This window comes from Carcharodon carcharias, chromosome 5 (assembly GCF_017639515.1).
Source record: "Carcharodon carcharias isolate sCarCar2 chromosome 5, sCarCar2.pri, whole genome shotgun sequence".
In the NCBI taxonomy this organism is placed as follows: domain Eukaryota; kingdom Metazoa; phylum Chordata; class Chondrichthyes; order Lamniformes; family Lamnidae; genus Carcharodon; species Carcharodon carcharias.
Window position 1 is genome coordinate 40121696 of NC_054471.1, and position 27833 is coordinate 40149528.

At 40.8% G+C, this 27833-nt stretch overlaps 1 protein-coding gene across 1 annotated transcript in view; it reads left to right on the forward strand.

The window, feature by feature from the left end:
* Positions 1-27833, forward strand: part of bub1 (BUB1 mitotic checkpoint serine/threonine kinase) — a 67031-nt gene that overhangs the window by 34396 nt on the left and 4802 nt on the right. Inside the window, exons 13-23 of the mRNA XM_041188295.1 lie at positions 789-920; positions 3498-3594; positions 3680-3767; positions 4751-4910; positions 5647-5734; positions 6087-6343; positions 9266-9409; positions 14453-14577; positions 16667-16828; positions 23768-23925; positions 25070-25247. Coding sequence (XP_041044229.1) covers positions 789-920; positions 3498-3594; positions 3680-3767; positions 4751-4910; positions 5647-5734; positions 6087-6343; positions 9266-9409; positions 14453-14577; positions 16667-16828; positions 23768-23925; positions 25070-25247 — 1589 coding nt within the window. The remainder of the gene's footprint in view (positions 1-788; positions 921-3497; positions 3595-3679; positions 3768-4750; positions 4911-5646; positions 5735-6086; positions 6344-9265; positions 9410-14452; positions 14578-16666; positions 16829-23767; positions 23926-25069; positions 25248-27833) is intronic.

Consider the following 27833-nt stretch of genomic DNA (forward strand, 5'->3'; position numbering starts at 1 on the left):
CCTAAGACTATTACAAGTTTCAGCAGTTTAGATATTCAAGCTCAAACAATTCAATGTGATTGGTTCAATTTTTATATGACTGGTGGTTCCTTTTTAAATTTGACTGATTGGAAAGTCAAAGTCCAACAAGTCCAAACAACTCTTCCCTGACATATGAAGGTTCGTTTCATGAGTCAGTTTGACAACTTGTGTAAACAAATTTTGTAAATCCCAGAGGGAGGTTGAGATCTCGAAGAAACAACTAGACTGTTTGACATCTTAGTGAAATAACTAGGCAGTGCGCAATTCCTGAAAGAAAGAAGAATTGCTGTGCACTTGGAAGTTATTCAGGGCTAGTTTAGTCCTCAGTGGTGCAAGCTTTGTATTCATTCCAAGTTAAGTGCAAGGACATCTGCTGGAAACATCAAACTGTTTATGTGCCCGCTTATTGCAAAATTGGATATTTTAAACTTAAAGTGAGGTCCGATGTGATGTTCTATTACTTTTGAAAATTGGAATGAGAGCTTATTGAGGCATACGATAGATCCATTGGCTTAAAATAATTACTAGGTGTGGAAGTTTGGTTTAATTTCCTGAGTACATGATGAAGAGCTCACTATATCTCAAGGAAAAGATGGACACTCACAAAGGTTTGGAAAGTTGGAACTGATACTGAAGGAGCCAAATAATCTGGTTTTACCATCTCTAACTTGACTATATTAAAAATTTCAAATCCAATTTGAGTGTGTTGCACAGTCCAAGCTGCAAAGGCATAGCTGAAGGGTAAAGTCTTTCTTTTCCTGCGGTAGATACTATAATGGACATGTTTCAGGCACCGGTGATCCCTGAATTACCCCAAGTGGATGAAAATGGGGATGCGTTTGTAGAAGATCAAATGGAGGCACAAGATGAAGATTCCAAAGCGTTTTGTAAAAAGAATGGTGATATTTGTGTTTCTTGTATTCATTCACTGTGGTTCTAGTTATTTGAAATTTTTGGGGGTTCTTTAACTCCTTGGCCTGTATTGTCACTGACTGTACTCTTTAACTTAGTATTTTCTGTATGTGTGACCAAATTTCATTTCTTTGCTGAATCCATTTATTCCTTATAACTAATTCCATTATTTTGCCAGCTATTGATCTTAGACTAATGTATCTTTTTTGTTATTCATTCATGGGATGTGGGCGTGGCTAGCTAGGCCAGCATTTATTGCCTATCCCTAACTGCCCTTGAGAAGGTGGTGATGATCCACCCTTGAATTACTGCAGTTGTTCTGGAGAAAGACTGCAGAAAGTTGCAGCACAGAGGGATTTGGGAGTCCTTGTGCAGAATCCCAAAAAGCTAACATACAAGTTCAAGAGGTAATAGGGAAAGCTTATTTCAAATGGAATGGAGTATAAAAATAGGGAAGTCTTGCTATAATAAGATTCTTAGGGGGCTTGACAGGGTAGATGCTGGGAGGTTGTTTCTCCCATGTGGGGACCAGAGGGCATAATCTCAGAGTAAGGGGATGCCCATTTTAAATAGAGATGAGGTGGAATTTCTTCTGGGAGTAGTGAACCTGTGGAATTCTTTACCACAGAGGGCTGTAGGAACTGGGTCATTAAGTATATTCAAGGCTGAGGTGGGACAGATTTTTAAACAGTAAGGGAATCAAGGGTTATGCGGAAAAGGCAGGTAAGCAGAGTTGAGGATTATCAGATCAGCCATGATCTCATTGAATGGCAGAGCAGACTCAATGGGCTGAATGGCCTACTTCTGCTCCTACGTCTTATACCATATTCTTTTGGTTTCTAGTCTAGTGAGACCTCTCCTGTATTTGACATGCTGATGTGATGATGAGCTTTGCTGAAATTTTGCTTCTAATCTCACTTAGTATCCTTGCATATGTGCTATCTCTCCTTGGATATTAATGCATTTCCAATACTTGGCAGAGCTAAGAACTCCAACCCAGTGCTGTCAAAATCAATTGTTTGATTGTAGAATCTATCTTTATTAAATGCTTAATATGTTTTTTTTTTAATTTTATCATTAACTTTAACTTTAATCTATCCTTTTTACTCTTTCATGGGATGTGGACATTGCTTGCAAGGCCAGGATTTGTTGCCCATCCCCAAGTGTCCTTGAGAAGGTGGTGGTGAGTCACCTTCTTCAGCCACTGCAGTCCATCCTCAAGGGATCTAATTTTCTTTCTGCCATGGGTTAACCGTCTGGCATTTCTTCTCTGGGACCTTGGTTGCAATTCAACCCATGCTAATGGAATAACAGCCTTTTCTGTGCCATTCTATATAAAATGAAACAGTGCAGTGAGCATGAGCCAGAATACGAAATATTTATAATAAGGCATTCCCTATTTTTATTCAAGATCATAAAAATGACCGGTGTATTTGGAAACTATAAAGCTGAATGTCACAAAAACCCTATACCAGCCCAACAAGTTGAAATGAAGACTCCTCACACAATCTCATAGGTGTCAGACATGGCTCAGTGGTAGCATGCTCACTGAGTTAGACGTTTATGGGTTTAACTTCATACCAGGTGTTAGTCTAGGCTCAATAGGCTTCCTACTGAGTGAAAGGGTCTTCGGTTGAAGGATCATTCCAAAGACTTGATATAATCTTGGCTGATATTTCAAATCCATTTGGAAGGAGTACTGCACTGTTGGAGGTGTCGTCGTTTGATGACACTTAGTTAAACTGTGACCTTTTCTGTCCTTTCAGGCGGGCATAAGTGATCCCATGGCACTTTTGAAGGAGCCAGTTTAACTCTTGTTCAAGGAGTTCTCTTGGTGTTATTTCCAATATTTATCTTTAATTGACACCGATTATTCTGGGCATTTATCTCGTTGCTGTTTATGTGATTTTGTGTGCAGATTGGCTTCTATGTTTCCCTTTGTTACAACAGTGATTATATTTTATCAGCTGTCTTGAGGTCATGAAAAGTGATAAATAAATGCAGGTTTTCTTTTGTTTCATTTTTACACTTTCCTAATATTTTGTTATGTTGGAACGCTATTTTTCTCAGTAATCCTATCCCACTAAAATCTTCAGGCTTTTAAAACCCAAGCTTGCTATTGCCTAATTACTACTACCCAATTTGCCTCGCCTTTTCTTTTAGTCTATGTAAGTTTGCACAAGCAAAATGGTATATGTCTTGGCTAATAACAAAATAACTTTTCAAGTTCCATTACACTATAAAATTGTTCCTTTTTTTGCAGTAATGTAAGGAAATGGTTGGGTGGGAACCTATTGAGGGCACTCCTGTTTATGAAAAAAACCGCTGCTTGGTGCTTTCTCAGAATAATGTAGCTAAGTGGCAGTTTGATCTGTAGCACTAAGCATTGGCACTGTACTGCAACGCCCAATTTATATTTTAATCTTCTAATGTTTCTCGTATACATAAGAATTTTCATTACCAAAGGATATATGGTAACATTGATCTTGGTGGAAGTTTCAGGAAGTGACCAGTTTCACTTGAATAATACCTCTTAATTTTTTGCCTCTATTCTTCTCCTTAAGACAACCAACAATCCATGGAAATTCTGGGTATGAACTTGGCTCCACCTTCCACTGTTCCATTTTCTATCTTTGAAGATGATTCTGGTGGTGTAAATAGGTATACAGGACGGTTTCTTGTCACTTTATTTTTTGAAAAACTGTAGCCAGTTTGACTCTTGTTAATTAACATTGTGATGTTGCAGCATGCAAAATGATTTGAATAGCAAACCTGCAGAATCGAGGCCATGGAGAGAACTGTCCGAGAAACAATTCACGGCTAGTAAAACAAAGGTAAGACTTCTGTTTTCTTCACCCACACTGAATTACTTCTTGAAATGTAGCAATGCAGCAGCTATTTAGTAACCACAAGGCCCCACAAGCCAGCAATTAAATAAATAACCAGTTAATTTATAGTGTTCAAGAATAAATATTGCTAGGACAGCTGGATAAGTAGCACCATGGGATTTTACCACACAACAAGCAAACAGGACATTTGGTGATTTAGTATCTTCGTCTGAAGGACAGCACCTCTCACAATGCCGGATTCCATCAGGAATGCACTGGAATATTAGCTTAGGTTATCTTTTTCAGTTCTGTAATTGAGTTTGAACCCAAACTTTCTGACAACAGAAAGAAAATTGCTGCTAACTAACACTAAACTAATGTTGTAAGAGAAGCTTATTAATTTTCTAATCATCTTCAAGTATTTAGTATAAGCCACACAGAAGAAATGCCCCAGTCACTGTGTTCTAATGTCTTTTCATCAGAGAGCCGAAACAATGTTTTAGATTGTTTTGAGTTTCTGATTAAAGTTCAGCGACCTGAAGCGTTAACTGTTAGATGCTGCCTGACCTGCTGAGTTTTTCCAGTATTTTGTTTTTATTTCATAAGTTGGCATGTTCTGCCCCAGAAATAGCCATGACATATTTCATCCATGCTTGCTATATTTATTTTCCTGTTGAACTCATTGAGTATTTTCGTAACTCTATTGGTTGAAACCACTTTGTGATGTCATTTGGTCATTATGATATCATAAATTGCCCCCAAGTCCCCCACCCCGACTAGAGAATAAGGAATAAAAAGCCTAAATATCACTTAACACTGTCCAGCTGCTCGGTGCTTTTCAACATTGGAGAGTAATGATGTGAAAACTTCCAGTAAACCAGCAATAATGTAATTCAGTGTTAGGGAAGTTTTATGCCAAATCTAATTCTTCTTGTTACTTAACATGTTTTGTAAAGTATGAAATTGATTTTGTAAAAACTTTTGTTCAGGATATAGATGATCAAGCTGTTTGGGCTGTTTGTGATAACAGAACCCTGGCAATCAATCCCAATGATACAGAGGATTTTGCCTTTGCAGCCCCACTAGCATCAACTCCATTCTATGGGGTACCACCACAACCAAAGCAAGATTCAGAGGATTACAGCGAAGGTAAGAATCTGTTTTGTGCTGTCAATTTCAAGCAGTGATTGGAAAGTGTAAAGTACAGCTATCCCTCATTTAGTATTCCTAAAGTGTTCCTAAAAAAGTGCGAAACAAAAATCAATTTCCCATAAGAAAATGAGTAATAAGAGTGTGTTATGTTCCTGACCTATAATTTTTACATTATAAACCTATTGGCTGCCTTGAACCTAATTGGCTCAAAATCCTCCTCCTAATTTAATAACTCTTAATAACTTACTAACTCTTTCCTCTAACCCCCTGCTCGCTAGTTCCCCAACCCGCTCGTTCACCAGCTCCCCAACCCGCCCGTTCGCCATTGTCTCTGACTCTTCCTTGACCCTCCCGCTCACTGCTTCCCTCTTCTGATCCTCCCACTTGCTGCCTCCCTCTTACTCCAACCCTTTGCTATGTGTGAGGGCTCAGGAGAGACATGGCAAGAGGGGCTGCAAGTGGGAAGGATGTAACAGGTGCCAGGAAGCAGTAAACGGGAGGGTCAAGGGAGTGAAACGGCGAGGGAGAGGGTCGGGAGAAAGAAGCAATGGGCAGAAGGGTTGGGAGACTGAACTAAAATAAAAACTGAGGGAGCATGATTCAAGGAATGTCCCTAATTTACAAACCGTCTTAAAACGAAAACATGTTATTTGAATGTACTTCAAAAGCGATACCTGTATGCAATCAATTGAAACTGGATTATTTGCAGTGTAATAGTTTTATTTTCTTCCAGAAAATACACAACTTAGCAACGATGGGAATGTGGCTCTTCGTTCATCAGAGGAAGAATGCATTCGGCTTGCCAAAATCAGAAAAATTAGGTAAGAACTGCTAACACCAAGGGATATTTAATTTTATTTACTTTATTAGGCTTTGCTAACACTTTTCAAATCGATCATTAAATTTAAGGTGTTTATTTAATTAACCAAATTGAATTTTCAGTAAATACTTATGAAAAAAAGTATAAGTATTTAATAATTGTAATGGTTGATGTGGTTGTTTCTTATATTACATGAATAGATTCATATCGTATTCCATAATGACAAAAAAGCTGTCAGTAATTGTTTCCCTTAACTAGTGTTTATGAATCAAAACAATTTTATCGGTGATCAATTAATAATTTTCTTTCTTCTTCCACCCACTGCCACCTCCAAATTTATTTATTTTTTGCAGTCCTATTCAGGATCTAGGATCAGAACCCATCAGTCGCACATCAGCCCCTGCTGTTGACCCTAGTATTAATTGTCAGGATGTATCCAATGAACCACCAATCTCTGAAGAGTTTCAGATGATTGACGAGAAACTAGAATCGTGCAGCCTGCTTAACCTTGAAGAGTGTCTCAAACCTGAACAATCGTTTTGCTGTCTACAGGAAATGTACTGCAGTGATGTACAGTTTGAGGAGCCGGTTGAAACCCCAGCAGAAAATGGTAAATGTAACTATCCACTCCACGCTCCCTATAACTAAGGGGGTTACTGTTGCACAAGTGTAATGGAATATCACCTCTTTAAATGCCTTTGCGATCGGTACTTATATTAATTGAAAGCTTTCAAAGAATGTGATTAGCTTAATGCTCTGTCTTCTCTTCTGTCTAAAGACTGACTTCTAAACAACTTGTATTTATATTGAACTTTTAATATAAAATGTCCCAAAGCATTTCATGCATGGAAGTGGACATGGTGATAAGCCATGAAGGGAGAGATCCGGAGTGATTGGGAAGGTGATGAGGCAACAGGAAGCCAGAATTTTTGACAAGATTTTTAAAGGAAGAAAGAGAAACGGAAGGCAGAAATCTAGAGAGGGAGTTCAGAGTATGGGGTGAAGCTGGCACTAATGATGAAGGCTAGAAGAGATTGTGAGTGGGGCAAAATTATGGAAAGATTTAAGTTTGTACATTGGCAGATAGAGCCACTTGTGATTAACAAGGATAGAAGTGATGAGATGAGGGAGCGCATGTAAATTGCACGAACAAAAAGGCTGGTAGATTTGGGCATGGTAGCGTTTGTGGAAGGTTGGGGTGTGGGCATTGGAAAATTTAAGTTTAGACATGACAAAAGCATGGATTGAGGGTTTCAGTGGTAGACAAAGGTGAGCACTGTGGAAATAGGCAGTCTTGGTGATGGATGGTATTTGTGGTTGGATCTTATTTCTGAGTATCAGGATGCCAAGGATTAGGGTAGTCTGGTACTTGATGGGAGATGGAAACAGTGGTCAAGGAATAGAGCTTATGGTAGTGCAAAAAATTTTGCTTTGTGTTGTCTTGATGTTAATATGGAGGAAGCTGTGACTCATCTGTGTTGGACATGTAGCCTCTCAGCACAAAAGTTAGTGATCCCAGTGTTTTGGGAGTGGGGGAGAAGCTTTTCTAGGAATTGTAGGCTCAGTTCTTAACAGTTTGAGGATATTGAATTAATGGATACCAATCAGATGGCATTTGCCATTTTGCTGCCGCGATCTTCCGTCTCCACTGCAAGTCAATGGACTCCTGGCTGGGGCGCTGCCTCGCCCGTGGCGGGGCTGGAAAACCTTGGCCAATGAGTCCCCTCTGATGCTTTCAGCATTCATTGATTAAATAAAGCTATTCAGAAAAGATGCTAAGTTTAGTCTTGAATTTTTTTTGGTAATATTTTTGTTCAAGAACTGCAGATGGTGATGCTCCTTTGATCTAAGACTTAAAGCATAGGAAATTAATGGAGAAGTTGAGACATAATATGGTTTGGAGGATATATTAGATTGCTGATACAGGCTAGATTCATGCAAAAAAGTGCAAAAAAGCCACTCATTCTTTTTCCTCTAGTATTTATTAACTTGTCAGGTGTTGAGCTTCAAAGCTACTTCAGAAAGTCTTCCAATCTATACAATTTGAAAAGTTACTGTAAACATTATGTATAATATTTCTCACATTTATAAAGGCCTTATACCTTTTTAGATTTTAACTTTATAAATTACAAATCACAACACATTAAAGGAAAAGTAACAGAAAATGCAATGATTCTGAAACAAAAAAATGAAAATGCTGGAAATACACAGCAGGTCAGTTTGTATCTGCAGAGAGGGGAAAAAAAAATTATGATAAAACTTTTCTGCTTTCGACTGCTTGTCTGGTAGGCTTTCTTCTTAGTACCACAGAAGTGAGTATACAAGTATTTGTAATGCTCTTCTCTAACCCAGATTGTTCTCTCCCTGCCATGTTAACATACAAAAGAACTATAGTTGCTAAACTTTTAAGAATGAATACTTCTCTGCTCTGCTCTGTCCACTCTTTTTAATATTATGAATGTAAGTTATACTGTTCATACACATAACTATACACTGCTAATCAATGTCTGTAGCTCTCTTACCTTCTACAAGTTCCACTTCTGGGCACAATAGTGAACTGATTTTAGCACTGGGCTAAGAACCCAGTTATGCATAAATGGCAATTTATGAACTGGCACCAGAAATTAAAATTCCCCTAATCGCTCTACCCCAATATACTAACTCTTTCTGTCTTTGGAAAATTTTGATATTGTATCCCCGAAATCAGAATGAAAGGTTTGTATGTGTCAGGAACACCTTTCTGTCCTTCATGTCTCATTCATGTGGCCATGCTCCGATCAATACTGTACGTCTTGATTTAATTAAAAAAGCATCTTACGCAGAATCTTATCAAATTCTTTTTGAAATCTATGTGCACAACATCCACAACATTTCCTTTATCTGTACACTCCATTATTCCCTCAAAGGACACTTTGTCAGACATTACTCACCCTTTACAAGCCCATACTGGCTGCCTTTAATTAACCCATATTTTTTGAGGTAAGTATTTTATCCCATACAATGACCTCTAGAAGCTTTTGACTGTCTATGTTTGGCTGACTGGTTTACAACATTTAGTTTTATTTTCCTTAATTAAACATCATCCATATTTATCTGAGTTTTGTCTTTGAACCACTTCCAGCTTGAAGAATGAGTCAGGTCTTTGCCAACAGCCAAGACAAACAGTGGCATATCTCTCTGAAAGTGTACAGATTTTTAAACCTATAATAAAATGAAGCATGATCATTGGTAGTAATCAACCATTTTAATGCAATGTAACACAATTTTAATTTGTTGCCTAGAATGGATCATTGGCTCAGTTCCCTTTAGTCCCATTGGATCTTTTGCATTTGAGAGGTGTAATATACTTTCGATTTAGGAATTTTTAAAGTCCTTGAAGTTCTTTTATTGCTTTGTATCTGTAAAGGTATATTCAAAGCAAGAATACCTGGAGTTTACTGATAATATAATTTGACTGAAATATCACATTTTAAATGCATGAAAGTGAACTATAGAATGTCATGAAAACTTGCATTTTTCTCTCATTATCAAGGTGTAATCATTAAGAATCCTTGGGACAAGAATCTTATCAATGAACTTCTGTCAAATCTAGCCAAACCATTGAGTTCCTATGGCAATTTTTTAAATTGGGAGGACAATATGCCTGCCGTCAGACCAAAAATCAACCTTCATTTAGGTAAACACATTTAGTTGCCTGCTCATTAGTAATTATTTTAGGTAAGTTGTATTTCCGTATGTACCTCTCCAGAGCAAAATGTAGTAGGTGCTACTTTGCATTCCATAGTTTTCCTGTAAGTAGTTTGCACACCAGTATATTTCTTTTCAATGCCTTTTTTTCGTGTAGGAAAGGACCTGGGTTTAACTTGCTGTTATTCCCTGATGGCTAAAGCTACAATTTACTTCAGCATTTATTGGCAATTGTCCACATATAAACCTGTTCCAAAGTGTAACTGGTTTTAAAATATTCCAATTAATTTTGTAGCAATTTCTAATTGGGGGAAAACAAATTACAACAAAGATGTTCTAATTTAGTATATTGCTAACCTAACAAAAAGACTTCTACTGAAATAGCTTGGTAGCTGTTTCGTTTCTTGAAAAATGTCATTTAATTAATGACAAAATGTGTTCCTTTCTCAATTATCTTGACTGCTGCAATTGTGGAAAGTGTTACAGTCCCCATTAGGGAAGCATAAACCAAAATAGCCAAAGTTACCAAACGACCCCCAAATGAACAAGGTTTCACTCTTTGTAACTTTGACTTTATGCAAATCAGAATTTGGCACGTTGTAACATTCAAGGCTATGGGCCAAGTGCTGGTAAATGGAATTGGGTAGGTAGGTCAGGTGTTTCTCACGTGTTGGTGCAGACTCGATGGGCCGAAGGGCCTCTTCTGCACTGTGAGATTCTGTGATAAATGAACCATGAATTAACCGGCAAATGATGCTTCAAACATAAAGGTAAATTTCACTTTGAAGAGCCGATTAAAGTAAAGACACATTTAATGCAACCTCAAGGGGAGGCGATGGCGTAGTGGTATTGTCACTGGACTAGTAATCCAGGGTAATGCACCAGAGACCCGGATTCGAATCCATTAACGGCAGATGGTGGAATTTCAATTCAATAAAAATCTGGAATTAAAAGTCTAATAATGACCATGGAACCATTGTCGTAAAAACCCATCTGGTTCACTAATGTCCTTCAGAGAAGGAAATCTGCCATCCTTACCTGGTCTACATGTGACTCCAGATCCATGTGGTTGACTATTAAATGCCCTCTGAAATGGCCTATCAAGCCACTCAGTTGTATCAAACTGCTACAAATCTCAAAAAAGCAATGAAACCGGATGGACCACTGGCATCAACCTAGGCACTGGAAATAACAACGGCAAACTCAGCCCTGTTGAACCTGCAAACTCCTCCTTACTAATTTCTGGGGGATGGTCCCAAAATTGGGAGAGCTGGCTCTCAGATTAGTCAACCAACAGCCTGATATAGGCATCCTCGTGGAATCATACCTTACAGATCAGGTCTCAGACACCACTATCACCATCCCAGCAGCAGAGGTGGCGACACAGTGGTATACAGTCGGGAGGGAATAGCCTCAGCATCGACTCCGGATACCCATGAAGTCATCAAGTCAAACATGGGCAAGGAAACTTCCTATTGATTACCACATACCACCCTCCCTCAGCTGTTGAATCCCCTCCGAATTGAACACCACTTGGAGTAAGCACTGAGGGTGGCAAGGGCACAGAATGTACTCTGGGAGACTTCAATGTACATCACCAAGAGTGGCTCAGTAGCAACACTACTGACCGAGCTGGCCGAGTCCTAAAGGATGTATCTGCTAGACTGGGTCTGCGGCAGGTGGTGACGGAACCAACAAGAGGGAAAAACATACTTGACCTCATCCTCACCAACCTGCCTATCACAGTATCGGTAGGCGTGACCAGCACACAGTTGTTGCGGAGATGAAGTCCCGCCTTCAAATTGAGGATACCCTCCAATGTTTTGTGTGGCACTACAACTATGCTAGATGGGATAGATTTTCAACAGATTTAGTAAGTCAAGACTGGGCATTCATGAGGCGCTGTGGGCCATCAGCAGCAGCAGAATTGTACTCGAACACAATCTGTAACTCATGGCCTGGCATATCCCCCACTCTACCATTACTATCAAGCCAAGGGATCAACCCTGTTTCAATGAAGAGTGCAGGTGTGCATGCCAAGAGCAGCACCAGGCATACTTAAAAATGAGGTGTCAACCTAGTGAAGCTACAACACAGGACTGTTTGCATGTCAAACAGCATAAGTTGCAAGTGATGGACAGAGCTAAGCAATCCCACAACCAATGGATCAGATCTAAACTCTGCACAGTCCTGCCACATCCTGTTGTGAATGGTGGTGAACAATTAAACAATTCGCTGGAGGAGGAAGCTTCACAAATATCCCCATCCTCAACGATGGGGGAGCCCAGCACATCAGTGCAAAAGATAAGGCTGAAGCATTTGCTGCAATCTTCATCCAGAAGTGCTGAGTGGATGATCCATCTCGGCCACCTCCAGAGGTCCCCAGCATCATAGATGCCAGTCTTCAGCCAATTCAATTTACTCCACGTGATATCAAGAAATGCCTGAAGGCACTTGATAGTGCAAAGGCTATGGGCCCTGACAAAATTCCGGCAATAGTACCGAAGACTTGCGCTCCAGAACTTGCCACACCCCAAGCCAAGCTGTTCCAGTACAGCTACAACACTGGTATCTACCTGGCTATGTGGAAAATTGCCCAGGTATGTCCTGTACACAAAACAGGACAAAACCAACCCGGCCAGTTATCACCCCATCAGTCTACTGTCGATTTTCAGTAAAGTAATGAAAGGGGTCATCAACAGTGCTATCAAGCGGTACTTGCTTAACAATGACCTGCTCAATGATGTCCAGTTTGGGTTCCGCCAGGGTCACTCAGCTCCTGGCCTCATTACTGCCCTGGTTCAAACATGGACAAAAGGGCTGAACTCCTGAGGTGAGTTGAGAGTAACTGCCCTTGACATCAAGGCTGTATTTGACTGAGTGTGGCATCAAGGAGCCCTAGCAAAACTGGAGTAAATGGGAATCGGGGATAACTCTCCACTGGTTGGAGTCATATCTAGTGCAAAGGAAAATGGTTGTGGTTGTTGGAGGTCAGTCATCTCAGCACCAGCACAACATCCTGGGGGTTACCATTGACTAGAAATTGAAGTGGACTATTTATATAAATACTGTGGCTACAAGAGCAGGTCAGAGGCTAGGAATCCTGTGACAAGTAACTCACTCCCTGATTCCCCAAAGCCTGCCCACCATCTACAAGGCACAAGTCAGGTGTGTGATGGAATACTCCCCACTTGCCTGGATGAGTGTAGCTCCCACAACACTCAAGAAGCTTGACACTGTCCAGGACAAAGCAGTTCTCCTGACCTCGTGTGGAGTGAGTCAAAAATACTGAAGATTGGCATCTGTGACACTGGGGATCTCGAGGAGGTAAAGATGGATCATACATTCGCCACTTCTGGCTGAAGATGTTTGCAAATGCTTCAGCCTTGTCTTTTGCACTGGTGTGCCAGACTCCCCAATCGTTGAGGATGGGGATATTTGTGGAGCTGCCTCTTCCAGTTAGTTGTTTTAATTGTTCACTACCGGTTCATGACAGTGTGTCAGGACTGAATAGCTTGTATCTGATCCGTTGGTTGTGGGATTGGTTTGCTCTGTCTATCGCATACTGCTTCTGCTTTGGCGTGCAAGTAGTCCTGTGTTGTAGCTTCACCAGGTTGACATCTCATTTTTAGGTATGCCTGGTGCTGCTCCTGGCATGCACTCCTGCACTCCTCATTGAATGTGGCTTAATCTTGTGGCTTAATGGTGATGGTGGAGTGCAGGATATGCTGGTCCATGACGTTACTGATTGTGGTTGTGCAGCTGCTGATGGCCCTCAACGCCTCATGGGTGCCCAGTTTTGAGTTGAAATCTGTTCTAAATCCATCCTATTTAGCACGGTGGTAGTGCTGCATAGCACAATGGAGTGTATTCTTAATGTGAAGATGGGACTTCATCTCCACAAGGACTATGCAGTGAGCACTCCTACCAATACTGTCGTGGACAGAGTGAGGATGAGGTCAAGTAGGTTTCTTGCTCTTGTTTGTTCCCTCACCACCTGCTTTAGACCCAGTCTAGCAGCTATGTCCTTTAGGACTCGCCAGATTGGTCTGTAGTACTGCTACTGAACCACTCCTGGTGATGGATATTGAAGTCCCCCAGAGTACATTCTGTGTCCTTGCCACCCTCAGTGCTTCCTCCAAGTGGTGTTCAGCATGGAGGAGTACTGATTCATCAGCAGGAGGCTTCCTTGCCCATATTTGACACAATGCCACGAGAGTTCATGGGGTCTGGAGTTGAGGTTGAGGACTCCCAGGAAAGTTCCCTCCAGACTGTATACTAGCTCTGCTGGGCCTGCCATGTTGGTGGGACAGGCCATACGCAGGGATGGTGATGGTGGTGTCTGGGACATTGTCTGTAAGGTATGATTCCATGAGTTTGACTATGTCAGGTTGTTGCTTTATTAGTTTATGGGACGGCTCTCCCAATTTTGACACAAGCCCCGATATGTTAGTAAGAAGGATTTTGCAGGGTCAACAGGGCTGGGTGTGCTGTTGCCATTTCCGGTGCCTAAGTCGATGCTGGGTGGTCTGTCTGGTTTCATTCCTTTTAGACTTTGCAGCAGTTTGAATCAACTGAGTGGCTTGCTAGGCCAGTTTAGAGGGCATTTAAGAGTCAACCACATTGCTGTGGATCTAGAGTCACATGCAGGCCAAACCAAGTGAGGGCAGTAAATTTCCTTCTCTAGAGGATGTTAGTGAACCAGATGGGATTTTACAACAATCAACAATGGTTTTGTGGTTAACAAACTAGCATTTAATTCCTGATTTATTAATTGAATTTAAATTTCACCAGCTTTCGTGGTGGGATTTGAACCCATGTCCCCAAAACATTATCCTGGGCCTCTGGATTACTAGTCCAGTGACATAATCTCTGTGTCACTGCCTCCCCTATTAAAATATTGTGTTGTCTGTTCATTTTCTTCAACCACTGTAATTAATATAGTTAATTTTAGGGTGCATATTTGCAACTGGATTATATTAAGTTGTATAATCTTTGCAATTTTTATAAAATTATCCTTCTCTGTATTTAGGGAATGAAGTGTTCCAGGTTGCTCATTTGCTTGGACAGGGGTCCTTTGCTCATGTTTACCAAGCTACAATCCTGGATATGAATAATTTGTCTGATGTGAAAAACCAACAAAAAGTGAGCTTAAAGGTAAGTAAAAGGCTATGAATTTTTGCTCATAGGAACAGGAGTAGGCCATTTGTCCATCGAGCCTACTCCACTGTTCAACAGATCATGGCTGATCATCTGTCTCCACGCCATTTTTCCCCACTATCACCATACTCCTTGATATCTTGAGTATCCAGAAATCTGTCGAACACAGTCTTGAACATACTCAATGACTCAGCTTCCACAGCTCTCTGGGGTAGAAAATTCCAAAGATTTTTCTAGAGGGAAAAAAACTCCTCCTCATCCCAATCTTAAATGGCCTGCCCCTTATTTCTCCAGGTTCTAGACTCACCGACCAAGGGAGCCATCCTATCTGCACCTACCATGTCATGCCCTGTAAGAATTTTGTAAGTTTCAATGAGATCACCTCTTATTCTTTGAAACTCCAGAGAATACAGGCTTAGTTTCCTCGATCACTCTTCATAAGACAATCCTGCCATCCCAGGGATTAGTCTAGCGAACTTCCATTGTACTGACTCTATGGCAAATAAATTCTTCCTTAGGTAAGGAGAGCAAAACTGTACAGAATACTCCAGGTGCGCTCTCACCAAGACTCTGTACAGTTGCAGCAAGGCATCTTTACTCCTGTGCTCACATCCCCTTGTGATGAAGGCCAACATATAATTTGCCTTCCTAAATATTTTGCTGCCTGCATGCTAGCTCTTAGTGAGAGAGATAAACACTTGTAGCTACAGGCCCTACAGGTATAGAGAGCATAATTTCAAAGTTTGCAGATGACTTGGAAATGTAGTAAGCAATGAATAGAATGGTAGAAGACTTCAAGAGGAAATAGGCAGATTGGTGAGATGGGCATCATTGGCAGATAAAGTAATGCATTTGTGAGCAAGAATGAGAGGCAATACAAATGAAATGGTGCAATTTTCGTGAAAATACAGGAACAGAGAGCCAACATTTATCATGTCTTTGATGTGTCAAAATATCACAAACCACTTACAGGTGTGTTATTGAACAAAATTTGACACCAAGCCACATAAGAAGGTAATAGGGAAGATGACCAAAAGCTCGGCCAAAAAGGTAGGTTTTAATGAATGCCTTCGATTAGTGAGAGAGGTGCGGACGTTTTGGAATGGAATTCCAGAGCTTGGGTTATTGGCAGTTGACTGCACCACCAACAGTGATGGGTCATTTAAAATTCAGGATATGCATGAGGCCAGAATTGGAGGAGTGCAGAGATCTTTGAAGGTTGTATGACTGGAATAAGTTAGAGTTAGGAGGCAGTGAAACCATGAAGGAATTTAAAAGCAAGGATGTGAACTTGGAGATTCATATACACAAATCTTAAAAGAAGGCAAGAAAAGTTGAGCAGCCTGTTTAAAAAAAAGCATACAGGATCCTTGCCTTTATAAATAAGAGACATGCAGTACAAAAGCAAGAAGTTATCCTGAAGTTTTATATATTGGTGGTTAGAATAGGAGAGGGCACAGAGGAGAATGACTAGAGCCATATCAGGGATAAGGGATTTCAGTTAAGTAGAAAGATTAAAGAAGCTGGGGTTGTTCTCCTTAGACCAGAGAGAGAGAGGAAAAGAGAGGTACAATAGAGATGTTCAAAATTGAGAAGTTTTGACAGAGTAAATAGGGAATGACAGTTTCCATCATAGTTTTAAGATGATTGGCAAAAAAACCAGAGGAGAGATGAGAATATATTTTAGTTGTTTTGATCTGGAATACACTACCTGAAAGAGTGGCAGAAACAGATGCAATACTAACTCTCAAAAGAAACTTGATAAGTACTTGGAAAGAAAAAAAAATACAAGGTATGAGGAAGGAACGGAGGAGTGGAACTAATTGGATAGCTCATACAAATAGCTGGCAGAGACATGATGGAACAAATGGCCTCCTTCTGTGGTGTATAATTTTATAATAAGTTTGATATGTAATACTGGAGAACTGCTGGAGCCTTTGGAGCTGCACCCCAAAAAATTTTTGGCTTTCAGGTGAAGATAATAGATTGAAGAGTAAAAAAGTATATGTTTGGAAAATTAATACTTTTTTTGAATTGTGAATTGAATCTTGTGATGTGACAAAGTATTATTTTTATTGTTCTCCAGGTTCAAAAAACATCTAATCCCTGGGAATTCTACATAAGTACTCAACTAAATGAGAGATTGAAGCCCAGGTTTTATAATCTCTACAACAATGTCTACTCTGGACACTACTTTAAGAATGGCAGTATTTTGGTTGGAGAGCTATTCAGTTTTGGAACTTTACTGGTATTTGTTTTACTCAACAATTTGTTTTACAGACATTTCAATATATGCAGCATGTTGGAATTGAAAAAAAAATTGTGGCGATGACTTGAATTCTACATTAGGCATGTGACGTTGAGTAAGCCCTGAAATATATACTATTCAGCTTACTGAAACATTCTGAGACACTGATTGCATCATTAGTTACCAGCTGAGACTGCTAGTCTATTTGATTTACATCAGTTCTACAAAGAGAACCCACAGTTCTATGAAGCGTATGTCCGTATGTTTTTCCAAAAAAAAATCAGACAGGAAAGCAAGAAGATAAATCTTAAATATATCTACTGGGCCCCATCCACAATGAGTATTCGAATTCACAGTAGACCTTGTTGACATCTACTTTGGCAATTCTAGTCATAAAAGTAGGAATTCTCATCTGAATTTATCCAAATCCCCCTACGTTTCCAACTATTTTTTCCCTTTCCCAGCTTCAATGTAAATCTTAAGAATGGGCATGGTGAATTTTGCTGCATTAGCTCCTGTATCTGACTCCTATAGTATTTCCTACCTGGACTAAATATGGGAGAGCCTTTTGTAGAGAGTTAAGTTCCATCCTATCAGAAAATCAATCTAACAATTTCATAGTTGATGGTTAGGTTGTATTGGCATTTTGCTTTGCTTAAGGCATTACTGGAACTGGTCACTGACAGTGCTGAATTTGATGTTCATGTCAATTGAAAAACTAAAAGTTAACTTTTCACTGAAGTGATGCACTTTAGTTAGACTTCATAAGAAGAATGCAATTTTGTTATATTTACAGGATACTCAAGTTGAGACAAGTGTTCTGCCCAGTAAATTTATTATGGAGCTTATTGAATACTACTTTAAACTCAAACTCTTGCATCTTTTGGCCACGTTCTATGGATTCCACTATGCAAGTTCCTATTGGTTCAGTATTGATGTTCTAGCCATACAGGTCAAACTGTACACTAGGATATATGACTTTTTAAAATTATTTGTTCGTTCATGGGATGTAGGCATCACTGGCAAACCCAGCATTTATTACTCATCTTGAATTGAGCTGCTGGTGGTGAGGAGGCAGTGCCTTTAACTGCTGCAGTTCATATGCTGAAGGTAGTTTCATAGTACTTTTAAGTAGGGAGTTCCAGGATTTTGACCCAGCGACAATGGAGTAGGGGCAGAAACCTGGGGCAGAGGTGAGTATGGTGGCCATTACCAAGGGGAAGGTGCTAGGAAAACTGAAAGGTCTGAAGGTGGATAAATCACTTGGACCGGATGGATTACACCCGAGTTCTTAAAGAGATAGCTGAAGAGATAGTGGAGGCGTTAGTGGTGATCTTTCAAGAATCACTCGAGTTAGGGAGGGTCCCAGAGGATTGGAAAATTACTAATGTAACCCCCCTGTTTAAGAAGGGAGGCAAAAGACAGGAAATTACAGGCCAATTAGCCTGACCTTGGTTGTTGGTAAGATTTTGGAGTCCATTATTAAAGGATGAGATTTCAGAACACTTGGAAGTGCATGGTAAAATAGGGCAAAGTCAGCATAGTTTCATCAAGGGGAGGTCATGCCTGAGAAATCTGTTAGAATTCTTTGAGGAGGTAACAAGTAGGTTGGACAAAGGAGAGCCAATGGATGTTATCTACTTGGACTTCCAGAAGGCCTTTGACAAGGTGCCGCACAGGAGGCTGCTCAGTAAGATAAGAGCCCATGGTGTTAGAGGCAAGGTACTAGCATGGATAGAATATTGGCTGTCTGGCAGGAGGCAGAGAGTGGGGATAAGGGGGTCCTTCTCAGGATGGCGGTCGGTGACTAGTGAAGTTCCGCAGGGTTCAGTGTTGGGACCACAACTTTTCACTTTATACATTAATGATCTAGGTGAAGGAACTGAGGGCATCCTGGCTAAGTTTGCAGATGATACAAAGATAGGTGGAGGGACAGGTAGTATTGAGGAGGCGGGGAGGCTGTAGAAGGATTTGGACAGGTTAGGAGAATGGGCAAAGAAGTGGCGGATGGAATACAACGTGGGGAAGTGTGAGGTCATGCACTTTGGTAGGAAGAATAGAGGCATAGACTATTTTCTAAATGGGGAGAGAATTCAGAAATCTGGAGTGCAAAGGGACTTGGGAGTCCTAGTCCAGGATTCTCTTAAGCTTAACTTGCAGGTTGAGTCGGTAGTTAGGAAGGCAAATGCAATGTTGGCATTTATTTCGAGAGGACTAGAATATAAAAGCAGGGATGTGCTGCTGATGCTTTATAAGGCTCTGGTCAGACCACATTTAGAATATTGTGAGCAATTTTGGGCCCCGTATCTCAGGAAGGATGTGTTGGTCCTGGAGAGGGTCCAGTGGAGGTTCATGAGAACGATCCCAGGAATGAAAGGCTTAACATATGAGGAATATTTGAGGACTCTGGGTCTATACTCGATGGAGTTTAGAAGGATAAGGGAGGATCTGATTGAAACTTACAGAATAGTGAAAGGCCTGGATAAAGTGGACGTGGGGAAGATGTTTCCATTAGTAGGAGAGACTAGGACCCGAGGGCACAGCCTCAGAGTAAAAGGAAGACCTTTTAGAACAGAGATGACGAGAAACTTCTTTAGCCAGAGAGTGGTGAATCTATGGAATTCATTGCCACAGAAGGCTGTTGAGGCCAGGTCATTGAGTGTATTTAAGACCGAGATAGATAGGTTCTTGATTGGTAAGGGGATCAAAGGTTACGTGGAGAAGGCAGGAGAATGGGGTTGAGAAACTTATCAGCCATGATTGAATGGCAGAGCAGACTTGATGGGCTGAATGGCCTAATTTCTGCTCCTATGTCTTATGGTCTTATAACATATTTCCCAAGTCAGTATGGTATGTGACTTACAGACGTGGGGGCAATGGGATAGGGACTGAATGCTTAAGAGAGTGGACAGGGTGTGCTGCTTTGTTTCGGATGGTGCCAAGCTTCTTGAGTAGTGTTGGAGTTGCACTAATCCAGGCCAGTGGAAAGTATTTCATCACACTTTTGATTTGTGCCTTGTAGATAGTGGAAAGGCTTCAGGGTGGCAGAAGGTGAGTTGTTTGCCACATAATCCAACCTGCTGTTTGTAACCAGAGTATTTCTGTGGTTGATAAAGTTGTTTCTGGCCTCCCCCCGCCCCCATTCCAGGAAGTTGATGGTGGGGGGATTCAATAGTGGTGAGACCATTGAATATCAAGGGGATGTAGTTAGACTCTCTCTTTTGTTGGAGATGTTTATTGCCTGCCAATTGTGTGGCATGAATGTTGCTTGCTGCTCCTCAGTGCAAGCCTGAATGCCACAAGCATTGTGGCAAGCTTACTGCAAGCAGGCATGGACTGCTTCACTATCCGAGGAGTTGCAAGTGAACTGAACACTCTGCGTTCAGCAGGGAACATCACCACTTCTGACCTTGGGATAGAGGGAAGGTCATTGATGAGGCAGCTAATGACGGTTGACCTCAGGACACTATCCCGAGGACTCCTGAAACCATTTCCTAGGGATGAGAAGATTAGTTTCCAAAAGTCATCATCCTTTGTGTTAAGTATGAATCCAGCCAGTGAAGAATTTTCACCTTGATTCCCATTGACTTCAATTTTACCATGGCTACTTGGTGCCACATTCAGTCTTGTGTGCTACCTTCATATAAGGGCAATCACACTTGCCATTCCTATTGAATGTAGTTCTTTGATCCATATTTGGAGTAAGGTTGTAATGAGGTCTGGAATTGAGTGATCGTGGCAAAACCCAAACTGCATTAGTGAACAGGTTATGGGTAAGTAAGTGCCAAGTGCCACTTGATAGCACTGTCATTACTTTGCTGATGATTGGGAGTATACTTATGGGGCAACAACTGGCTGGATTCTATTTGTTGTGCTTTTTGTGTACAGGACATAGCAGGGCAATTCTCCACTTTGTTGATTGATGCCTGGATTGTAACTGTACTGGGGCAGCATGGCTCTCTCCGAAGCACAAGTTGTCAGCACCATAGCAGGAATGTTTTGGGGGTTTTTACAAGCTTTAGCCTTTACAATCTTGTCCTATCATTTGGAGTGAATCAAACTGTGAGAGAACTGGCACGTGTGATGATGGGAATCTCGGGGAAGAGAGAGTAGTTTTGTACATGCCAAGCTGAGCATTTTGAACTTAAGTCCAAACTTTTAAATATCTCCTTTTGCTAGATACAACACAGTTGAGAGGCAATTTAGAGAAAGTTCACTAGGCTGATTTCTGGAATGGAGGGGTTGCTGTATGCAGAAAGATTGAGCAGGTTGGATCTATACTCATTGGAATTTTGAAGAATTATCTTATTAAAACATATAAAGTTTCTTACGAGGCTTGACAGGGTAGATGTTGAGAGGATGTTTCGCCTTGTGATGTAATCTAGAACTAGAGGGCACAGTTTCAAAATAAGGGGTAGGAGTAGGGCACTTGGCCCTTTGAGCCTGCTCCGCCATTCAATAAGATCATGGCTGGTCTGATTGTAACCTCAACTCCACATTCTGTCTACCCTTGATAATCTTAGATCCTTGACAAGCAAGGGAGTCAATCTACCTCTGCCTTAAAAATATTCAAAGATTCTACTTCCAACGCCTTTTGAGGAAGAAAGTTCCAAAGACACTCAGCCCTCTGAGAAAATTTTTTTCCCTCATCTGTGTCCTAAATGGGTGGCCCCTTATTTTTGATTGGCGGAGGAGGGACGGAATGGCCCACTCTTGCTCCAATTCCTTATGTTTTTGTTTTGTAGTTACTTTGCAGAACTGCAGAAAGGCCTAAAAGGTATTCCAGACATTTCTCCTAAAATACTACATGTTGCTTACATGTCACTACCTTTTTGCACTAGCAATGTTACTTCTGTGCCAATGGGATATCCTTGCTCAAACCTGAAAGGTACGGGGTGGGTGAGGATAATCAGCTACTTTTGAGAAGGTTATTACACATCCATCAATACATCCCATTCATCATTACAGCCACAGTGGGTGTGTGTAACTATGTTGTTGCTGATATGAGACTGCTGAGGAATGATATTGCTTCAAGTGACATAACCTTCCAAGAGTTCACAACAATAAGGGATTTTACTATAATGTGGATTTAACCTGCAAACATGCAGTTTTGATCCAGGAAAACCTGCTTGAAGTTAGATGAGCTAAAGCATTAATTCCTGTGCTTTGACCTTTTCTTAGCATAGCCCTGCTTTCTATTTAGCTTCCTTCCTTATAAGGATAAGTTCACCAAAAGCTATCCAGAAAGAGACCATTGGAGATGATTTAGATAATTGTATCTGTTTACCCTGTGCACTTCAATCATATGAATTCCCTTCTTGTTTGACTGTGCTTTCTGACTGACCAGATAGCATGGAGTTAGATAACAATCAGCACCACTGCTGATGACGTGACCAGAGTATTAATGATCTAGACTTTGACTCCTGCTGGCACATTGGCAAGGTGAAGCTTAATGCTTCCAGAACTCTGTTTTTACACTGGAGAAACACTAATATGGTATGGTGCCAGCTCTGATATGGATTATCCAAATGCCTTATGAAAGCTTATTTAACATTAAGGTAGAGGTTATTAAAGCTAATTTTCCAGCACTGATAGGAAGATGGTAAAAGAACAGCAGTGGTTAATTAATTTTCAGATTACAGATGTCATTAGTGCATGCTCCAGAAGTCCGTGTTGGGGCTATTTATATGATCCGGACTAGGATATACAGACACTATCAAACTTTGCAAATACAATAAGAATATGACTAATTGTGGAAAAGACATAGCAACTTCAGAAGGACAGTTTAGCAGATTGAGCATCCATATGTGAGATGAAATGTAATGTGGTAAAGAAATTAAATTTTGGGAGAAGAATACATCGTTACATACACATACAATTGTATAAAACTAAAAAATAGAGCAGAGAGACTTAGTTCAGATACACAAATCTTTAAAGATGGGAGGATAAGTTGATGAAGCTGTTTAAGAAATGGCAGAGTACAAAAGAATTGCATGTTAAAACTGAACAAATTATTGATTAAAATAAAAACAGAAAATGCTGGAATTACTCAGCAGGTCTGGCAGCTTCTGTGGAGAGAGAAACAAATTTAACGTCTCAGGTTGTGACCTTTGATCAGAACTAGAAATTATTGATTAAGTCTAATTTTGGATGCTTTTTCTTAATCAGAATGTCTGGACCATGGGTTGCGCGCTGAAGCGATTCACTTAGATAATATAGGGATGAGAGATGTTGGCTATGAGGAGAGGTGAGAAACTAGAACTTATTTATTGGAACGAGGAAAGCATAGGTGGTCAAAATTCAGGTAAACTATTTCCCCTGATCTGAACCATTGACCAGATGAGAAATTTATAGTAAAAGAATCATGAGTTGTTTTCATGGACGATTAAGATATGGATTGTTCCAGTTGGAGCAGAATGCACCGCAGCTTTAAGAAGAAACGTCATAAAGGGCATTGGGAATGGGACCAAGAGGCAGTTCTTTCAAAGGGGTAGAACTGACATTATGGACACTATGGTCTCATTCTATGCTGTAATCTTCTATAATTGTAAATGTGCAACTGTTCACCTAAACAATACTTTAAATTTCTATGGGTTAGTCTTAGGGGCAGTTGTTAATCTAAGACTTCCTCTGAATGGTATATTGCACCTTTGCTCAGAGTGCTCCTCTGTCATGAGGAAAAGGAGCTGTATCCATGAGTGGCATTTGGAGCTACTGACCATAGTATGGATCTTATGAAATATGCTACCTTTGAGAAATGAATGCCTTTGTATGGGGTGCAAGAAAGACGAAAGGGTTTGTTTCAGAGATCAGGCAGGGGAAGGGGGTATAACTATTCACTCTTAAAAAGACTACCCCCCATAACTTTCTCTTGAACATGTAGTAGTAAACCTTTCTTTGAAAACCACTGATAAAATTCAATATCATCTTTGATTTCAGAATGCAGTTAATCTATATAAAACAATAAATGAAAAAGCAATGCCTCAACCCTTGGTGATCTACTTTGCCATCCACATTCTGTATATCATGGAACAGCTGCATGGTATTGGAATAATTCATGGTGATGTAAAACCTGACAATTTTATACTTGGAGAAAGGTTTGTATCTTTGTTGTAACATTGATGTGGTTTTAGTGAAAGAAACAAGGATTTTGACTTCACAATATGTTATTGCTTCTTAAAAATTCTGATCTATCTTAACCTCTCTGATATGGATGCACTAGAAAGAAGTGATCAATGGCTCTGTGCTTAAACCCCATGGCAACTCCTGTCCAGAGCTGCGACCTAGCAAATTAATTTCCTGCTGAAGTCTGTGGCTATCCTGCTGGAAGGGCTGCCCCTCTGTGCACATTATATGGACTTTGCAAACTAGATATTGGGCATTCTGGAGTTACAGTTTTTGGCCCCTGCTCCAAACTCCTTTTCCTAACTATCAGCTCAGTCCCTCACCTTGGTAGCAGGCTGAAAATAAACCAGTCTGTTCACAACTTTGGTGACATTTGACCTCAAGATGAGCTTCCGACCACATATTTGCGCCATCACTGTGACGGTGTATTTCCATCTCCATAACTGCCCAATTTATCTGTCTCAGCTCATCTGCTCCTGCCACCTTCATTTATGCCTTTACCTCCAGACTTGGCTATTCCAATAGACTCCATAGTCTGCTCTCCATAAACTAGAGATCACCCTAAACTCTGCTGCCCATATCTTAACTTGCACTAAGTCCCTTTTGCAAGCTGACCGACATCCGCTCCCAGTTAAGCGGTGACTTGATTTTAAAATTCTTATCCTTGTTTTCAATCCCACAGACCTCTGAGATATCTGTACTTAACTAAAACTGGGGATGTTCAAGAGACCCAGAATTAATCACCCCATTATTGGTGGCCTCACCTTCATTTGCCTGGGCCCTGAGCTCTGGAATTCCCTCCCTGTATATCTACCTCGTTGTCCACCTTTAAGATTCCCCATAAAAGCCACTTCTGTGGCCAAGCTTTTGATCATCTGACCTAAATCGCCTTATGTGGCTCACTGTCATTTTGTTTTGTAGTGCACCTTGGGATATTTTATTAAATTAAAAGTGCTACATAAATTTTCAATATTGACAACTTGTGTAGGAGAAGAATTATATTTTTCAACTTGGGGACAGTCCAGATACTCACATTGGCCTTTCTAATCCTGTAAATTTATGTGCCTAAATCAATTAGTATGAAGTTTTGACTCGAATATTTCATGTTAAAACTAGGTTCCTGGATGGTGTAGGCAGTGTTGATGATACCTTATCGCAAGGATTGACATTGATTGACTTTGGTCAAAGCATAGATATGAAGTTATTCCCTCAAAATACAGTTTTTGTGGAAAACTGTAAGACATCAGGCTTCCAATGTATTGAAATGCTGTCAGAAAAACCATGGACATTCCAGGTATGTCATGTTTTACTTTAAACTTCTACATACACCCTTCTCAGCCATACCACAATTTAAGACTGCCAGATCTGCTGTATAACCATGTAGCAGCTCAAATTAACTAGGGACGCCCAGTCCTCCGAAAGCAGGTCAAACCCAATCCAGCCGATTGTCACTCCATCAGTCTGCTCACAATCATCAGCAAAGTGATGGAAGGTATCGTCTACAGTGCTATTAAGTGTCACTTACTCCACAGTAACGTCCTCACAGATGCTCAATTTACATTGGAGCAGGGCCACATGTCGACAAAAGAGCTGAACTTGATAGGGGGTGTGAGAGTGATTGCCCTTGTCATCAGGACAGCATTTGACCATGGCACCAAGGTGCCCCAGCAAAACTGGAGTCAATGGGAATCAGCGGGAAATGCTGGCCTAGCTAGTGACGACCATATCCCATGAATGAATAAAATAAAAAATATGTATGTATACAGCGTATAGCTCAAGCTATGAGCTAGCGCCGTGCTTGCTCTTACGCAGGCCTCTCTCCAGTCCACAACTCACTCTGGTCTCAGGTCATATGTCTCTTTACATCACACTGTGGGTGGTACCACATCCCAATCATATATTAACCAATGCTGTGCTAGATACCCTTTTACTACAAAAGGAAGTTTCAGGCCTTTCACCCTGACGATGAAGGAACAGTGATGTAGTTCCAAGTCAGGACAGTATATGGCTTGAAGGAAGTATTTGCACATTGTGGCATTCCCATGCATTTGCTGCCCTTGTCCTTCCAGGTGGTTGAGGTCACAAGGTTACAGTGATTGCACTTTACAAACCTAAGAGTTGCTATGCTGCTGCTGTGCATACCAAAAGTTGGTGGGGGGCTGATTGAGCAAATGGTATTGTGCTTCAGTATTGTTGGAGCTGCATTCATTCAGGCAAAAATAAATCATATTTGGAGCTGGTTCAGTTCACTTTTTGGCCAGTAGTGTAGAAATTGCAGGGGCCCTGGCAGAAATATTTAAAATGTCCCTAGCCACGGGTGAGGTGCCGGAGGATTGGAGGGTAGCTCATGTTGTTCCGTTGTTTAAAAAAGGCTCCAAAAGTAAACCAAGTAATTACAGGCCAGTGAGCCTGATGTCAGTAGTAGGTAAATTATTGGAAGGTGTTCTAAGAGATCGGATATACAATTATTTGGACAGCCAAGGGCTGATTAAGGATAGTCAGCACGGCTTTGTGCATGGTACGTCGTGTTTAACGAACCTTGTAGAGTTTTTCGAGGTTACCAAGAAAGTAGATGAAGGAAAGGCTGTGGATGCTGTCTACATGGACTTTAGTAAGGCCTTTGACAAAGTCCCACATGGGAGGTTAGTCCAGAAGGTTCAGACACTTGGTATCCATGGAGAGGTTGTAAACTGGATTCAAAATTGCCTGTGTGGGATAAGACAGAGAGTGGTAATGGATGATTGCTTCTCAGACTGGAGGTCTGTAACTAGTGGTGTGCCTCAGGGATCAGTGCTGGGACCATTGTTGTTTGTTGTCTATATCAATGATTTGGATGATAATGTGGTAAATTGGATCAGCAAGTTTGCTGATGACACTAAGATTGGAGGCGTTGTGGACAGCGAGGAAGGTTTTCAAAGCTTGCAGAGGGATCTGGACCAACTGGAAAAATGGGCCAGAAATTGGCAGATGGAATTTAATGCGGAAAAGTGTGAGGTGTTGCATTTTGGAAGGACAAACCAAAGTAGGACATACACTGTAAATGGTAGGGCACTGGGGAGTGCGGAGGAACAAAGGGATCTGGGAGTTCAGATACATAATTCCCCAAAAGTGGCGTCACAGGTAGACAGGGTTGTAAAGAAAGCTTTTGGCATATTGGCCTTCATAAATCAAAGTATTGAGAATAGGAGTTGGGAATGTTATGGTGAGGTTGTATAAGACATTGGTGAGGCCAACTTTGGAGTATTGTGTGCAGTTCTGGTCGCCTAACTACAGGAAGGATATCAGTAAGATTGAGAGAGTGCAGAGAAGATTTACTAGGATGTTGAGTTACAGGGAAAGATTAAACAGGTTAGGACTTTATTCCTTGGAGTGTAGAAGAATGAGGGGAAATTTGATAGAAGTTTACAAAATTATGAGGGCTATAGACAGAATAAATGCGAGTAGGCTCTTTCCACTTAGATTAGGAGAGATAAACATGAGAGGACATGGCTTTAGGGTGAAAGGGAGAAGGTTTAGGGGGAACATTAAGGGGAACTTCTTCACTCAGAGTGGTGAGAGTGTGGAACGAGCTATCATCTGACATTGTAAATGCGGGCTCACTCTTAAGTTTTAAGAATAAATTGGATAAATACATGGATGGGAGAGGTCTGGAGGGTTATGGACTAGGTGCAGGTCAATGGGACTAGCGGAATAATATTTTGGCACAGACTAGAAGGGCCGAATGGTCTGTTTTCTGTGCTGTAGTGTTCTATGGTTCTAATAGTAACCCCTAGGATGTTGATAGTGGGGGAATTCAGCAATCATCATTGAACATCAGGGTGGTAACATTTTCTCTGTTGAAGACTATCATTGCCTGGCACAAATGTTACTTGCCACTTTT